Consider the following 18,333-nt stretch of genomic DNA (forward strand, 5'->3'; position numbering starts at 1 on the left):
TGGCCACAGTTAACAGCCTGATCAACTCTATGTGAAGGAGATGTGTCACGCTGCATGAGGCAAATGGTGGTCACACCCAATACTGAATGTTTTTTCTGATCATATTAAAATCTTTGAAATGTTTGCATGTTGCATTTATATATTTGTTCACTGTAGATTAAAAGACAAATAAAACACTTTGCAAAGTCAGTTATCTAAAATTCACATTATGTACTGTAATAGTAATGGACAATGAGCATTAAAGGGATACATTGGGATTTTGGCAATGAGGTCCTTTATATACTTCCCCAAAGTCAGATAACGTTGTGGATACTATTTTTATGTCTCCGTGTCCAGTATGAAGGAAGTTAGATGTAGTTTCACAAGCCAATGGTAACTAAGTTCCTCTGACTCTGGGGAATTAAAGGGCCTCATTGTCAAAATCCCAAAGTATCCCTTTAAAGCCAAGTAGTTTTTGCTTAATGAGCATTGAGTGAACTTGCCGTCTGGGAAAATGTATTCTGTCAATGGAAGTTCTCTTTACCTAAGAGAGAGTAAATATTTGTCTGAAAATGTCTATTTGTTTAAGTTCAAATGACAAAGTCACCAAACAATCAACCATTTGTTGTACTGCAGGATTTATGCGTTGTGGATCCCATTCCGCCGTGCCAACATATGTTTGTACAAGCTAGCAGGCAAAGTGATCAACTCTAAGTAACACTTTTTTTTCAGCCTGATACTACAGTAAGAGTCCTACTCAATCAAAATCAGACGCTCAACTTTAGATTCATTCAAATACTCTCTTGTGCAATGCTGAATAAATAATTCACCATGCTTTGGCTTTACCCTAGTACGGCAAACTTCTGCTTGCTGGTTTGGATTGAGCACAGTCCTAAGAGGATAGACTGGACCACACTAGCAGGGAACAGTGTGTGGAGGGACATTCCTTTGGTCGTTCCACTCTGGCACGATATATCAATGCCTTCATCTACTTCATCTGGTTTATTATGTATTACCACTCCCAATTTCTGCCAATCACAGCCTAGGAACTAAATCCGGTGAAATACACCTGAAAACGTACAATTCAGGGTTATTTTCACAGGCAGCATTCTGCACTACCTTGGGCTGCCATGGTTTGGGATTTTAATCATCTTTGACATAAGGAGTATGTGAGGGTCCAAATCAGACATAATGGTAGAGGTGCCAGTGGTAAGATAAAGAGGCTAAGTAGCATCATTAGCTAGTTATGAGAACAAAATCACTGCAGACTATTTTTGTCCTCTCATTTCTCTAAAATACCAATAGCTGAGCTAAAGCAATTACACTCATTAAAAGTGATTTTATAGGTTTTGTTTTATCAAAGCCCTGATGTTCGAATTAGGATGTCATGGGAGTACAAATGGAAGAATGACTCAATTTAAAAAAAACATTGTGACATGAAAGTAACTAACTAAACCCGTGTCAAATACCCAACAAGATTATCATTTGGGCAAGCATTAACTTTGACCCTGGTCTCAACCTTTAACCCTTCCCCTCTGAACCCTAAAATGTCTGGTCATGCCATAATGCATCCATATTAATCTCTATAAACGTTGATGGCTATGTTAGACTAGATTAGACCAACAATTTAGAAAATGTAAAAGAGAGAGAAATAAGATAAAGATAGAATAGTGCATTGTTAGTTCTGCTGAGTATGTATTGTTTATTTGAATGGACCAGACAATCTGCAAATTCCTCAAAAAAAGCATTTTATTTAGGACACAGTACAGTAAACCGTTTGTTTTACAGACATATTGTAGATTGTGACAATCAACTGATTGCTACACCATATTGATGGGAACTACTGTTAGTGTGACCTGGCAGATGAGTATTGGAACTGCACAACTATGGACGATAACGGAGGATCGTTTCTTTACTATCCATCTAGTGTTTGGTCAGATCTTGGGTCTGGTTACGAGTTGTTTTCCAAAAACACTTTGCAGCATCTCACACATTGTTCGTACACATTTTCAAAGTCTTCCTCATGCCCCTATAAAACAGGAAAAAAAGGGAAATCAATTCATTTTGCCCCAAAAAAGATATAAAATAAAAGTTAAGTTGATGTGTTCACCAATATTGTTTTTATAAGGCATTTAAATAGTGCCATCAAAATAAAACAGCAGGAAAGAGCCTTATCCTTGAGCAATGAAACAGTTCATCTTTCTCCAAATCTAGATCAGAAAGCCTCTAGTTACTAGCTCAATCATTTCCCAACCCAGTAGAATATAGAGCTGACATTGGATGGGGGGTTTCTTCAGTGACGTTTCCCCCCCAAAACCCACACAGTTCTGGCTAATTGGCTCGTGATTACATTAGCCAATAATAGAGAAGAAAACAGCCCAGGCCCACCATAAATAACGTTACACCTTTCAGAGACCTGTAACACCAATCCAAAGTGCCAAAAGGGCATGTTTTGTCCTTTGAAATGTTCAGCATTTCTCTCTCCTGTTGTTGTGGCAAACTAATTTAAAACTCAAATTTACACTGTGTGAATAGTAATGTTAAAACATCAAGAAGAGACTCTTTCCAGAAGAATATACCAAACAGAGAGAGATGCAATAAAAAACAACAACAATAGATGTAATATCTGTCCACATGCATTGGTGAAACACAGACAGTCCATTGTAGAGTCCGGTTGGGGACTCCTAAAGCGATGATCTCATATTCATAAAAAATCATATCTGTAACAACCAGGGAAGATGGCCGACAAAGGCATGTAACACTAACTTTAAAAAGTTCATCCAAAAATGAAAGATATTTTCTTTCCTCAGAAATGGTCTAGGAGTAGAGTGCACATGCCGTTTTGTAATACATTTTAAAGTGTTTTTTACTTGTTCAGGCCATTGTAAAAGGTTAAAAAAACGTCTGGAAAATTGTATTGTTTTTTATAAACGGACTGCTGGTTTTATACCATACTGGAACTCAAATCAAAAAGCAGAAACGTTCAGAAATGAGTCCCTGTGCAAAATGTACTTGGACACATTTGACAGTTAGCCTTTTAATATACTCCTTCGCTGGCAGGAGAACAGCCAACCACACCTGAAGACTCTTAACACCCACCCTGTTCCTCCACCCCCTCCAACCCCCAAACCCAGTCTCTGATCCAAACAAAAAGGCTCCAAACGAAGTCTTTGGAAACCCATTCAGCTACGTCCTCCTCAGAGCTTGTCATCGGCTCTAAGGTTGGACTGAATTTATGTCTCAATTTATTTAAAAAACAGCCGTCTGGCTCTAGTCCTTTACTGTGCTTCTCTGCCATGCGTTGTGGCGACGGATGACGGACCACAGCCCAGTGCTGTCAACACGCCAAAATATTTATTTACTCGCCTCTGAAACCATGTTTAAGGCTAAGCTCCCTCTGGCTACCACACACTCACAGCTGGTGTTAAAGGTCCAATGCAGACATTTTTATCTCAATAGCAAATTATTTCTGGGTAACAATTAGATACCTTACTGTGACTGTTTCTAATTGAAATGATCAAAACGAAACAAAAATTGCTTCTTAGCAAACAGTCATTTCTCAAGCAAGAATTTTTCTAGGACTGTTGTAGTGGTCTAAGTGGGGAGGGGAAAACTGAAAACTAGCTGTTATTGGCAGAGAGGTTTAGAACTATTATTGGTCGATTAACTCATTTACTGCCTGGTGAAGCAAAGACTCCATCCCACCAAAACAGGCTGAAATTCCAGGCGTTTTCTTTTTTTTCCAAACAGCTCTTACACTAAAAGGATATTATCATTTTCACAATATTTTTACAACCTCAGTGTGGAAACATATATAAAACATAGAAAAAATCACATTTTTGACAGCACTGGGATTTTAACACACAGGGACAGACCGCCAAGAAGAGAGACACATGATTGAGCAAGAGTGCACAGACACTTAATTTTGGTCAACCACAACCATCGCAACATTAATACTTTACCGTCATTATTCTATCAAAAGGGTATTTCCTGAAACCCTAATATAAACATCTCAATTACCCACACATGACATTATGCGATCAGAGGTCTACCCGCAACATGCATGTCCCTAGTCAAGACCACACAACAAATTCATTCATTAATTATTTTAACAAGAATATAGGACAGGGGATATGATTTATGTAGCATTCCTCATCAAACCAAACATGCAGTTTGCCTGCATTTTCACATTCCTGAAACATTTCCCTCCTTTTTTCTAATTATCTTCCTTCGCAACCATCAGCAGAGACCGCAGTAGACCAACAGCAGAGACCGCAGTAGACCAACAACAGAGACCGCAGTAGACCAACAGCAGAGACCGTAGTAAGACCAACAGCAGAGACCGTAGTAGACCAACAGCAGAGACCGTAGTAGACCAACAGCAGAGACCGTAGTAGACCAACAGCAGAGACCGTAGTAGACCAACAGCAGAGACCGTAGTAGACCAACAACAGAGACCGTAGTAGACCAACAGCAGAGACCGTAGTAGACCAACAGCAGAGACCGTAGTAGACCAACAGAGACAGAGACAGCAGAGACCGTAGTAGACCAACAGCAGAGACCGTAGTAGACCAACAGCAGAGACCAGTAGACCAACAGCAGAGACCAACCAACAGAGACCGTAGTAGACCAACAGCAGAGACCGTAGTAGACCAACAGCAGAGACCGTAGTAGACCAACAGCAGAGACCGTAGTAGACCAACAGCAGAGACCGCAGTAGACCAACAGCAGAGACCGCAGTAGACCAACAGCAGAGACCGCAGTAGACCAACAGCAGAGACCGCAGTAGACCAACAGCAGAGACCGCAGTAGACCAACAGCAGAGACCGCAGTAGACCAACAGCAGAGACCGCAGTAGACCAACAACAGAGACCGTAGTAGACCAACAGCAGAGACCGTAGTAGACCAACAGCAGAGACCGTAGTAGACCAACAGCAGAGACCGTAGTAGACCAACAGCAGAGACCGCAGTAGACCAACAGCAGAGACCGCAGTAGACCAACAGCAGAGACCGCAGTAGACCAACAGCAGAGACCGTAGTAGACCAACAGCAGAGACCGCAGTAGACCAACAACTGGACTTCAACTATCAAACTGCCCGTCTCCTCCCCCAGTATCAGGCCCCCCCCCCCACCTCCCTATCTCGCTCATCACATCTACTCTGCACAAACCAACTGGCCTCCACTTCCGATGCCATTTGGCAGGACTTACGAATGCATAGGAAGCATTTAAAGCTGGGAAAAGTTAACAAAGCCATTAAACATGTTGTGAGATGGTAAAGGAGGGGCTGCAGAGAGACTTGAGGACACAGGACATTAGTGATGGGGAACAAAAATCGATAGTTACAGTACCAGTCAAAAGTTTGGACATACCTACTCATTCCAGGGTTTTTCTTGTCTCATTGTTCTGTTGAAAATCAAATGATAGTCCCACTAAGCGCAAACCAGATGGGATGGCGTATCGCTGCTGAATGCTGTTTCCATATGTGTTATTTCATAGTTTTGATGTCTTCACCATTATTCTACAATGTAGAAAATAGTAAAAATAAAGAAAACCCCTTGAATGAGTAGGCGTCCAAACTTTTGACGGGTACTGTACATATCAGGATATTATTTTTGACGATATATCGTAATACTATTTTTGCGCTAGTTGGCTGTAACTGCACCAAAACTCCAGTATTTTTCCTTCATAGCTTGTTCTCCATATTTTTAAGTAGGGAGACAATTTGTTTTTAACAGTTTTATTTCCATAACTGATCAAGTCTTTCTCATGGCTCTCTTGTCCCGCTGCAGCAGACATATGTGAGCAATAATGTTTGGAACATCAAATTGCAATAAAATCTAATTGTCGAATCACAATACATATAGAATTGTGAGAATCACAATATATATCGTATCGGCACCAAAGTATCGTGATAATATCGTATCGTAATAATATCGTATCTCAGGACATGAGTGGAAGACAATATCTTGCTACTGTTTTCCCATCAGAAACCAATTGTTCCATACAGTGGTTTTAACTGGGGATTACTTTTTTTTTTTTTACACTAGGCAAGTTAGTTAAAAACAAATTATTATTTACAATGACGGCCTACCGCGGCCAAACCTGGACGACGCTGGGCCAATTGTGCACCGCTCTATGGGACTCCCAATCAAGGCCGGATTTGAACCAGGGACTGTGACGCCTCTTGTACTGAGATGCAGTGCCTTAGAGCGCCACGCCACTCGGGAGTCCAGAGTGAGGCTTAGGCATAGATAGTGCTGGTGTGAGGACACAAGGACTCTGAATTATGGGAGTTAACATGGAAACTTACCCTGTAGAGAACAGGACATTGTTCTACTGAATGTGTTACCTTATCTCGCTGTAAGTTTATGGATTCATGTAGCCTACAGTACTTTAGAATAATGTTGGTGGGTTAAGCCATATGCAGTCATGTTTCTTTTTTGTTCACAACGCGAGCAGCAGAATCGTTTTTTTTGTCTAAACCTAGTAACCCAGTTGTGATAGGCTCCTTAGTACTGGTGGGAAAACGCTGTCAGTGCAGTAGACTTACGTAGTATGGGTCTTTGATGATCAGTTGTTTCTCTGGGTCGTACGAGCCCAGCAGCTCAATCTTGGCTTTGCTGTTTTTCACAGAGTTTGCCTTCTTTTTCAGGTCACTGTAAAGAGAGAGAAAAGTCAGAGACGGTTAGGATGTGTTCCTGTGACAATACTAAAATCAAATACCACCAGTGCTATTTTGGACCATATATCTGACAGACTTTTACAAATGTAACCACCCATTTCATAGACCAACTTTTATTGTGGTATAAATGGCCATCTGTCCATAACAAATCGAACCAAATAAAAAAGGTTTAATAAGTCTTAGACACCCATTTTGTTGGTTTGGTGTTTCTGTTACACGCAAGAGCCTATCACAGACAACACATCTATCCTATTCCAAGTTTTCGAAATGGCTTACTGTGGTATACGCTATCAGTGCAAAACAAGTCGAACTCTGAAACCAAATATCAATATATGAGAATTTATTTGTGACTAAATTGTTTTGACAGTTACTAGAACAGTTACTTAAAGGCTACACAACTTCTTCAAACACGTCCTCACAATCCAACTGTGGAAATGAGTCTTTTATTGACTTTACTGGTTTCTTTTATTTTGATGCTTGGGTAATTGGGCTTATAAATACAACAATACACTCAGACAGTAATAAAAGCAGCTAGGAAGGATCCATGCACCAAGCCTGGCTGGAAACCAGACCACAGGGGTTTAGAAATGTAGCGGATGGATATCAAAAAAACTATTACTAACCCAGGCACTAAAACAAAGCGGTTGCCAGGTCCTTCCCATTGTAAGTAGTGTAATGGCTCAAATGAAATGGCCAGCCATACTGCTTGGACCGAGAGGGGACTGACTCCCCCACAGTGAGAGTATGGGACCAAGCTGTGAGGCTTCCAATACTGGGAATGGGACTCAAAACAGGGAAGTACCGCCCCACTGCCACCTCCCGAGCCTAACCCTGTGGTAGAGCAACGGCCCCCTGACGATTTCATTGGGGGGGGTGGGGGGGGTTGGGGTGTTAAGGTTAGTTCTATAGCACTGCATTGTAAATGTAGAATGCAGCGGAGCTGAAAGGGCTCTTGGTTCCCACTGACTAAACTGAAATGTAAAAGCACTATAATCCAACACAATAATAACACATGTAAAACCTAACTGGTGATGATTAATTAGGTCATTGGTAATAATTGGCGGGGAGTTAAGGTTAATCTCTTTCTCTCGCTAGCCAACCAAATACTTGGAGAGAGAAACAGAATGGAGGAAGGGAAAAGTCGCCCCCAAACAGAAAAGACGAGGCATCCAAAGACCTCAGTAAGCTGCTTACAGACCGCACCGCCTTAGGCATGTGATCTCTAAATGATCCCTGAACGTTCAAAGTAGCAAGAAATATCCCTCCCCCTGCCCAGGCTTCACATGCAAACAGCTTAGAGACACTCACTTGTTAGACAGACTTTACCCCTACACTTTACATAGACCTTGAGGTGTACATGTCTGCCTGTATGTCACGTATGCATCTGTGTGTGTACACAATATACTTCTCCACAATCGTCCAAGGCATCCCCTTACCTGACCCGTTGCAGGGAAAGCCTAACTTTAACATACAATGACATTTTCAATGGACGACAGCCATCCCCGAGTTCCTGATATAAAATTTGGATCTGACAATTACCTCGTTCCTATTGTACTTTTATTGCTCGGTCTGTTCTGTCCATCTCAATATCCCGGGCCATTTCTACACTCCGCATAAGCTCTTCTCTGACTTAGTTTGTGACCCCGGTAATCATGTTTGGGTAAGTGCCATAGGGTCATAGAACAAGTAAACCCCAGGATGTTACTTACTTAAACATGTTTCTTTTTACTCCAATAATTTTGAATGGCAGCCCGGAATAGAATAGACTTGTCATGATGTCATGGCACAGAACACCGTTCTGTGAGTCAAGAGTGTCCGTGCAGATGTTGCAAATTGTGTTCACCCCCCTCTTGAACAAAGGATGCAGACCGAGCACACACACATATTTACGCATGGACGGACACACATGCACACACACGAACATAGGGTTAAGATGCATATACCTCAAATTGCTCTCATCCATGCACAGAATGTAGTCAAATGACATAAAATCCTCCTTTGTCACCTAGAAGAAAAAAAACACAGAAGACAAAATGTTAACATTGGTACTGGTGTGTGTTGACAACAAAAGACTGGCTGTTGTGATTTCTCTATAAAGTTTAACTGTCAGGCACTAGGCCCTATATAACTTCTGCCTGGTATATGTGTTCCATTACAGTGGTAAAGACCTCTCCCTGGTTCTTGTTGAGTCAAATTGAGAGGTTCCAGAGAACTCCGAGAGAGAAGAGGAAGGAGAAAGAGAGGGGGAGCGAGAGAGAGATGGAGAGGAGCGGTGTCTGGGTACCTCCATGTTCAGGGTTATGAAAGGGATCAAAGCAGTACATCTTCCAAGTACAGTGCATTGGAAAGTATTCAGACCCTTTGACTTTTTCCACATTGTGTTACGTTACAGCCTTATTCTCAAATTGATTAAATTAATAATTTTCAATCTACACTAAATACCCCATAATGATAAAGTGTAAACCGGTTTTACATTTTTTGCAAATGTATAAAAAATATAAAACAGAAATACCTTATTTACATAAGTATTCAGACCCTTTGTTATGAGACTTGAAATTAACCTCAGGTGCTTCCTGTTTTGGTACCATCCCTAAGGTGAAGCATGGTGGTGGCAGCATCATGCTGCGGGGATGTTTTTCAGCGGCAGGGATTGTGAGACTAGTCAGGATTGAGGGAAAGATGAACGGAGCAAAGTAGAGAGAGATCCTTGATGAAAACCTGCTCCAGAGCGCTCAGAACCGAAGGTGAAGGGTTGCCTTCCAACAGAACAATGACCCTAAGCACACAGCCAAGACAATGCAGGAGTGGCTTCGGGACAAGTCTCTGAATGTCCTTGAGTGGCCAAGCCAAAGCCCAGACTTTAACCCGATCTAACATTCTGGAGAGACCCCATCCAACCTGACAAAGCTTGAGAGGATCTGCAGAGAAGAATGTGAGAAACTCCCCAAATACAGGTGTGCCAAGCTTGTAGCGTCATACCCAAGAAGACTGGAGGCTGTAATCGCTGCTAAACATGCTTCAACAAAGTACTGAGTAAAGGGTCTGAATACTTATGTAAATTAAATATCTGTTTTTATAATTGTAATGCATTTTCACAAATTTCTGAAAACCTGTTTTTGCGTTGTCATTATGGGGTAGTGTGTGTGGATTGATGAGAAGAAAAAACAAATTTAATCAAGTTTAGAATAAGGCTGAACGTTACAAAATGTGGGCAAAAAAAAAATCAAGGGATCTGAATACTTTCTGAATGCACTGTATGTGAATCTTGCAACACTTACTCAGCAGCCATGACTCAGGAGAGAGTCCCTCACTTATGGTTTGAAAGGGTTAAGGGTGGGACTTGGGAATGGAGAGGTTAAAAGAGTGAAGAGAAAGAAGTAGAGGGAGTAAAGACAGAGAGAAAGAGCAATTTACATGAAAGCTCGCCAAAACATGGCCATTCCAGATTTGTATAATAAGAGTATATAACTAAGTGATGTGTATGTAGTATCCAGAAACCCTTGCAAAATCAAAGTTAAGTTGGCAAAATGTCAAATTCCATCCACTGCTATTTCAACCCTGGAGTTCCCCGCTTGGGCTTTACAGCACAAACACACACACACAATATTTGTCTTCTCTCTTTGCAATAATCTCTGGTCAAAATCCTCATGTGAACCCCCTCCACGATGCAGCGATAGAGCCTGGTTGGATTTCTGGAATTTTTGACTGACAGTCAGGGAGGCTGTTATATGAGGAACGAGTAGGAGGGGAGAGATACAAGGAGAAATAAGGGAGAACGATGACCCGGTCTGAGGGCAGACAGATAAAAAGTTCAGAAACCGTGTGGTTGTTGAGTTATTGTAGGACTCTTGGTGTGCAGTGAGTGGAGCAGGGAATTGTCTGCTTATAAGAGCTCAGTCTAAAGCTACAGTAAGTAAAATGTGGTGATGGGAATTGGGATGACACCCAGACTGAAAACAATTACTATTATTGATTCTGACAATTTGCATTCAGGGCAAAAAATCATATCGCTTCCAACCCCTTGCAGGGGCCCCTCCAATCAAATCAATTATCTGGGATTTCCAGTGTTAAGACTAAAATAACTTAATCTTTCTCTGTGACGATGCACTTATGGATTCATTAACTCAAAAAAACGAAAAACTAATAGTCCACATTCTATCCCCTTGCGGTCGTCTCTCAATAAAACAAACAAACTCCCGTTTTTGATTAAACAGAGCACCCTCTGTCTCTAAACAGTATTTTCTGAGGCAAGCCGAGACATTACATTAGAGGCAAGAAACAGTGAGTTAAAGTTCACTGAAATTAGCAGGGAACGGGGGGGAACAGAGAGCGAGAGAGAGAAACTCAGAGCTTGTCAAAGTTCATTGCGTGGAGACATGGGTGGCTCAGAGCCAGGGCAGCGTTGAGCTCCCATCCCTTATTTCTGGAGATTAGAACGGGGTTGGCCTCTGTCCGTTATGAGAGACAAACCAACATGACGGCAGCTCCCCTTCCCAGCATTGGGTCAGGGAGGGCACCAGAGAGCTGGCAGGAGAGACAGGGAGAGCTGGAAAAACTTTGGGGAGAAAAAGACCAGCAAAACATGAGGCCCACTAACACAGTTGGCAAATATGGTTGGGGTGAAATCCATTTAAATTCCAGTCAATTAAAAAAGTAAACCAAATTACACATTTTCCAAAATGAAAAGGGTTGACAAGAATTGAAATTTCAGTGTACTTCCTAAATTGACTGGAATTGAAATGGAATTAACCCCAAGCTTGTCTCTTTCAATAGACTGAGTAGATTTGGAGAACCTAGATACCAGACTTCATAACATCTTGGTTTGATTTAGCAGCATCTATCAGGATGCAATACTATGCATTGGCAATAAAAGTTAGTACTGCAAGGAAAGTCATTATGCTCGAGTGTTTTATTCCTGGGATTTAGGCTAATACAGCCAACTCACACACACTCTCCCCCACACACACACACTATCCATGCCACACACATTTTTATACAGTCTCCAAAGTGACCCAGCAAGGACCCCAGGGTGACTGATGTATCATATACCTGTCGGGCCCTGTGTTTTGTTTCAATGCCATGTGTCCTCAGGCAGGCCAGACCACGGGCGTCCGGGGAGCTGCCTGTGTTCCAGTCAGTCGTGGCACCACTGTCTATGACCCACTGCAACAACAGAGAACACAAGAGCTAGCTAGCTAATGCTAACAGGAAGGATAAAGGGTTGGTCGTACCTGCCTGGCTACATGCCTCATGGGCACCCCGTGTTTCTTCATGCAGGCTTGACCACGGTGGTCTGGAGGGTTGCCTATCTCATAGGTGGAGGTGGCAGCACTGTCTATCCTCCACTATGCAGAGCAGGAGAACAGCAACAACAAAGCAAAATGTATTCATATGCACACAATGACTCAGCACATGCAGGACATTAGAGCAATCTAAGAGTTCTATAGAGTTCAGTCTAATTTGTTTGTTTCCTTAGCCTATACTGTTAAAAATGCATCTCCATCTCTAGAAGCAGAAGACTGCAGAGCTGGTCATCTCCGCATATCCGTCGCAAGACCCACTGGTTGATGCTGATTTGCAAAACCCTCTTAGGCCTCACTCCCCCCTATCGGAGATATCTAATGCAGCCCTCATCCTGCACATACAACACCCGTTATGCCAGTCACATTCTGTTAAAGGTCTCCAAAGCACATACATCCCTGGGTCGCTCCTCTTTTCAGTTCACTGCAGCGAGCGACTGGAACAAGCTGCAACAAACACTCAAACTGGACAGTTTCATCTCCATCTCTTCAGTCAAAGACTCAATCATGGATACTCTAACTGAGAGTTGTGGCTGCTTCGCGTGATGTATTGGCTCTACCTTCTTGCCCTTTGTGCTGTTGTCTGTGTCCAATAATGTCTGTACCCTGTTTTGTGCTGCTACCATGTTGTGTTGTTGTCATGTTGTGTTGCTGCCATGTTGTGTTGCTGCAATGCTGTGTTGTCATCTTAGGTCTCTATTTATGTAGTGTTGTCTCTATTGTTGTGATGTGTGTTTTGCCCTATATTTGTATTTAATTAATTTTTATTTTGAATCCCAGCCCCCGTCCCCGCAGGAGGCCTTTTGGTAGGCTGTCATTGTAAATAAGAATTTGTTCTTAACTGACTTGCCTAGTTAAATAAAGTTTTTTTTAAATATATATTTTTTAACAGTTTGGAATATGATGCAGTAGGGGAACAAAAGTTTATCAATCAAAAGAGTACAGTAGCTCAACAAACGTACAACATATGTGGAGCAAAGTCTACACAAAACAAGTTATATAATATATGCATTACTTCTACCCATTACTTCTATGTAACAGAGCTGTCAATATGTTCCTGTGAAGATCTACCCACACCACACATATATATAAGTCTTTACCTTGTCAACAACACCAGCATCTGTCGCCATTTTCCTGAAGACGGCTTCGGCGATGGGGGACCTGCAAATGTTCCCTGTTCAAAAAAATGACACATAATAAGCTGACTACCATTAGAGTGCTTGGCTAAATTAGGTCACACTGCTTGCTTCACCAGTACCACTTCCTCATAACTCAGCTCATACCGAGGCTCGAACCTAGGACCTCTGCCTCGCAAACACATATGACCACCCTCCTGAAGCGTCTTACCCAGTCGAGCCACAGAAAAGTTATGGAGATATCCGTTTTTGCTGATGCAAGTGTAGCAGATGGGTTATCTCACAATATCCCCTGGAGTCTTGGTGAATATCTAGCCTATATTTCTGAATGAAAAATAATAATTTAACTTGTTGAGACCCAAGTGAGTCAACTACAGTGTTTGATTGGAGGTATTACATGACAATGTGGTCATGTTTTACATTATGCAATCTGAACAATGGATCGTCGTTGAAATGAAATTTCCAATTAACAGTTCAATATAACATATTGGAAACATGAGAAACTTTTGATAGCTGGCTGTTAACTACAAAATGAATTCTCATAATCACCTTAGCCTGCCTGGCTATGGCACATGATCTTCGTACATAATTTTACATTGGACTCTACTGTCCAAAGGTCTTAGGCCGTGATAGAATCATTGAGCAACCTTTTCATTGCCTTTGCATTTCAGATAAAGAGAATCTGGTGATATATTAGTAAGGGATATTAGGCAAGTTTGATGAGTAGTCACTAGTTTTTCAGAGGAAGATGTGAAAGAACTGCGTGGCCCAACTGCATGAACTAATGGACAGATTACAAACTAAATCATGGCAGTGAATGTAAGGTTTTAGTATTGCAAGTTGGATACAGAAATTGATATGTGCAATTTAGTTAGCTAGCTAGCTAACTAACTACAATAGCGGTTGCAATAGTTATTGTACCAACGTTTTCAGTGGTTTAGCTAGCTAGTTACTCAGTAACTACTGGCGCTAGCATAGCATAGCACCCGTTAGCATCACTTGCCATTGATGTACAAACGGCAGTCAGTTCCAAGTGTATAGCAATTTTTTGAACGTATTATCACCTTGACACACCATTGACTCGTTATGTGCATGAAATCAAAGAGACTGTGGGCTTTTTCTTGGTCGTTTCTTACCCAGACACACGAACAGAACAGATTTTCCACTGCTGGCTGCCATTTTGCTTTTAGGGTATTATGTCAGTATCACTCGATTTTGTCTAGAAGGGATACAGTTTATGTCAGAATTGATATTTCGGAGCAGGTTAGGAGAATTTACGCGGCAGGTTTACGTATTAGTTTGAGATAATTGGGTTAAGGTCAGAAAAATAGTTAGGGTTAAAATCAACTTTTGACGTTATTTTGACATAGAATGTATCCCATCTAGCCTTGTTCACATCACTAGCACGTTCTTCTTCTTCTTCTTCTTCTTCTTCTAGTTTTCAGGCAGACAAGACGCTTTGTTGCATATTGCTGGCGTTTACAGGTTGGAGTGTGAATTTCACATTTGTTCACAAAAACGGGAAAAGGAGAATGGGAAAAATGCATTGCACCGCCATCTAACCCTACTGTACATACAGTTGAAGTCGGAAGCTTACATACACTTAGGTTGGAGTCATTAAAACTTGTTTTTCAACCACTCCACAAATGTCTTGTTAACAAACAATAGTTTTGGTAAGTCGGTTAGGACATCAACTTTGTGCATCACACAAGTAATTTTTCCAACAATTGTTTACAGACAAAGGATTTCACTTATATAATTAACAATTCCAGTGGGTCAGAAGTTTACATACACTAAGTTGACTGTGCTTGGAGGTTGGAGGTGTACCTGTGGATGTATTTCAAGGCCTACCTTCAAACTCACTGCCTCTTTGCTTGACATCATGGGAAAATCAAAAGAAAGACCAAAAAAATTGTAGACCTCCACAAGTCTGGTTCATCCTTGGGAGCAATTTTCAAACGCCTGAAGGTACCAAGTTCATCTATACAAACAATAGTACACAAGTATAAACACCATGGGACCACGCAGCCGTCATATCGTTCAGGAAGGAGATGCGTTCTGTCTCCTAGAGATTAACGTATTGTGGTGCAAAAAGTGCAAATCAATCCCAGAACAACAGCAAAGGACCTTGTGAAGATGCTGGAGGAAACAGGTACAAAAGTATCTATATCCACAGTAAAACGAGTCCTATATCGACATAACCTGAAAGGCAGCTCAGCAAGGAAGAAACCACTGCTCCAAAACCGCCATAAAAAAGCCAGACTACGGTTTGCAACTGCACATGGGGACAAAGATCGTACCTTTTGGAGAAATGTCCTCTGGTCTGATGAAAGAAAAATAGAACTGTTTGGCCATAATGACCATCATTATGTTTGGAGGAAAAAGGGGGAGGCTTGCAAGCCAAAGAACACCATCCCAACCGTGAAGCACAGGGGTGGTAGCATCATGTTGCGGGGATGCTTTGCTGCAGAGGGACTGGTGCACTTCACAAAATAGATGGCTCATGAGGTCGGAAAATGATGTCGATATATTGAAGCAACATCTCAAGACATCAGTTAAAGCTTAGTCGCAAATGGGTCTTCCAAATGGACAATGACCGCAAGCATACTTCCAAAGTTGTGGCAAAATGGCTTAAGGACAACAAAGTTAAGGTATTGGAGTGGCCATCACAAATTCCGGACCTCAATCCCATAGAAAATTTGTGGGCAGAACTGAAAAAGTGTGTCCGAACAAGGAGGCCTACAAACCTGACTCAGTTACACTAGCTCTGTCAGGAGGAATGGGCAAAAATTCATGGGCCCAACTTATTGTGGGAAGCTTGTGAAAGGCTACCTCAAACGTTTGACCCAAGTTAAACAATTTAAAGGCAATGCTACCAAATACTAATTGAGTGTATGTAAACTTCTGACCCACTGGGAATGTGATGAAAGAAAGAAAAGCTGAAATAAATCACTCTCTATTATTATTCTGACATTTCACATTCTTAAAATAAAGTGGTGATCCTAACTAACCTAAGACAGGGAATTTTTACTTGGATTAAATTACAGGATTTGTGAAAAACTGAGTTTAAATGTATTTGGCTAAGGTGTATGTAAACTTTTGACTTCAACTGTATATGCCACTATCCCAAACAAACCCTACACCTCTTCCCACTACTTTTGCCCTAACAGATCCTACACCAGGCTGTCGGCCCGGGAGGATGGAATCTCTTCTCTCAAAACCCCCTGTAGATCTTCTGCACTAAAATCTCTGACACCCAAAAACTTCTCAGCTGCCACCAAATCAATCTTCTGGGATCTCCGTTCCATCTGTGCGGTACAATTAATGAACATAGCAATAAATGCCAAGATGCCAACCTTACTAAAGCACAAACTGTTTGGGTCACTCTGTACTGGCCTACTACTACTCATAGGGATCCTCTCAGGCTCTCTCACCCTTTGCCCATCATCCTCTACTTTCCACACTGCCTAGCATATCAAACTCTCTTGCACCCAACATTTCTGATCCCCAGCAACATCCCAGCTAACAACAAATGTTCCAACAACTGTATAACATTCCCTTAAGCGTCTAATTCGTTCAGTAGCTAAGATTTTTATAGGAATGTTCCCATGTGCATGGAATGTTTCCAAGAGACCATTCGGTTCATGTCAAATATAACTTACCCAGAACGTAGTTAACATGTTCTCAGAACTTTCATGTTCTAGACATGTTTCGTGGGAACATTGCAAGATGTTCATATGTCTGGTTTTGTTTGGGTTAGGAGAATATTCCATCAACGTCCCACCAAACATACACAGAACATGGTTGCCATGTTCTCAGAATATAAGATATTGTTGTAGACACGTTACATTAGAAAATAAATGTTTTTATTTAACCATGCAAGTCAGTTCACAATGACAGCCTACCCCAGCCAAATCTAGGCCAATTGTGCGCTGCCCTATGGGACTCCCAATCACAGCCAGATGTGATGCAGCCTGGATTCAAACCAAGGACTGCAGTGACATCTTTTGCACTCAGATGCAGTGCCTTAGACCACTGCGCCACTCGGGAGCCATTGCAACAACATTTACATGTTCAGTTTTCTGAGGATTAGGAGAATATTCCATCAACATCCCACCAAACATACACAGAACATGGTTGGTATGTTCTTAGAACATAATATATTAATGTTCTAGACTCTTTTCATGGGAATGTTTGAAGAACATTGATGTGTCCAGTTTTCTGAGGGTTAGTAGAATATTCCATCATAGTCCCACCGAACATACACAGAACATGGTTCCCATGTTCTCAGAACATAAGATATTAATGTTGTAGACACGCTTCATGGGAACGTTGCAAGAATATATACAGTTGAAGTCGTAAGTTTACATACACTTAGGTTGGAGTCATTAAAACTCGTTTTTCAACCACTCCACACATTTTTTGTTAACAAACTATAGTTTTGGCAAGTCGGTTAGGACATCTATTTTTTGTATGGCACAAGTAATATTTCCAACAATTGTTTACAGACAGATTATTTCACTTATAATTCACTGCATCACAATTCCAGTGGGTCAGAAGTTTACATACACTAAGTTGACTGTGACTTTAAACAGCTTGGAAAATTCCAGAAAATGATGTCATGGCTTTAGAAGCTTCTGATAGGCTAATTGACATCATTTGAGTCAATTGGAGGTGTGCCTGTGGATGTATTTCATGGGAAAATCAAAAGAAATCAGCCAAGACCTCAGAAAGAACATTGTAGACCTCCACAAGTCTGGTTCATCCTTGGGAGCAATTTCCAAATGCCTGACGGTACCACGTTCATCTGTACAAACAATAGTACACAAGTATAAACTCCATGGGACCACGCAGCCGTCATACCGCTCAGGAAGGAGACGCATTCTGTCTTCTAGAGATGAACGTACTTTGCTGCGAAAAGGGCAAATCAATCCCAGAACAACAGAAAAGGACCTTGTGAAGATGCTGGAGGAAACCGGTACAAAAGTATCTATATCCACAGTAAAGCAGTATGTGTCCAAAGAAAAAATAACTATATATTCATGTACATACTACTTCAATTGGCCCGACCAACGAGTGCTCCCACACATTGGCTAACCGGGCTATCTGCATTGTGTCCCGCCACCCACCACCCCTCTTTTATGCTACTGCTACTCTCTGGTCATATATGCATAGTCACTTTAACCATATCTACATGTACATTCTACCTCAATCAGCCTGACTAACAGGTGTCTG

General features: G+C 41.5%; 1 protein-coding gene across 2 annotated transcripts; it reads right to left on the reverse strand.

Moving 5' to 3' along the window:
- Nucleotides 1-1,710: 1,710 nt before the first annotated feature.
- Nucleotides 1,711-14,498, reverse strand: acp1 (acid phosphatase 1). Of its 2 annotated transcripts, none has more exons than XM_029676425.2 (6): nt 14,235-14,498; nt 13,063-13,136; nt 11,894-12,007; nt 8,606-8,667; nt 6,531-6,636; nt 1,711-2,008 (listed from the first exon to the last, which is right to left on the reverse strand). In XM_029676425.2, exons 1-6 carry the CDS (start codon nt 14,275-14,277, stop codon nt 1,931-1,933), a joined length of 477 nt encoding a protein of 158 aa, XP_029532285.1. In that variant the 5' UTR covers nt 14,278-14,498; the 3' UTR covers nt 1,711-1,930. The 2 variants fall into 2 exon arrangements, with proteins under 2 accessions (XP_029532285.1, XP_029532284.1); XM_029676424.2 differs by lacking the exon at nt 11,894-12,007 and adding an exon at nt 11,712-11,825 and having other exon boundaries at nt 14,235-14,497.
- Nucleotides 14,499-18,333: the final 3,835 nt, after the last annotated feature.

This window comes from Oncorhynchus nerka, linkage group LG13 (genome assembly GCF_034236695.1).
Source record: "Oncorhynchus nerka isolate Pitt River linkage group LG13, Oner_Uvic_2.0, whole genome shotgun sequence".
In the NCBI taxonomy this organism is placed as follows: Eukaryota; Metazoa; Chordata; class Actinopteri; order Salmoniformes; family Salmonidae; genus Oncorhynchus; species Oncorhynchus nerka.

Coding starts and splice junctions, on each gene's coding strand:
- acp1 (XM_029676425.2), bottom strand. CDS start 14,277: ATGGCAGCCAGCAGTGGAAAATCTGTTCTGTTCGTGTGTCTGG. Junction 12,008..13,062: donor ATGCTGGTGTTGTTGACAAG/GTAAAGACTTAT, acceptor TGCTCTGCATAG/TGGAGGATAGACAGTGCTGC. Junction 6,637..8,605: donor ATGGATGAGAGCAATTTGAG/GTATATGCATCT, acceptor CTCTCTTTACAG/TGACCTGAAAAAGAAGGCAA.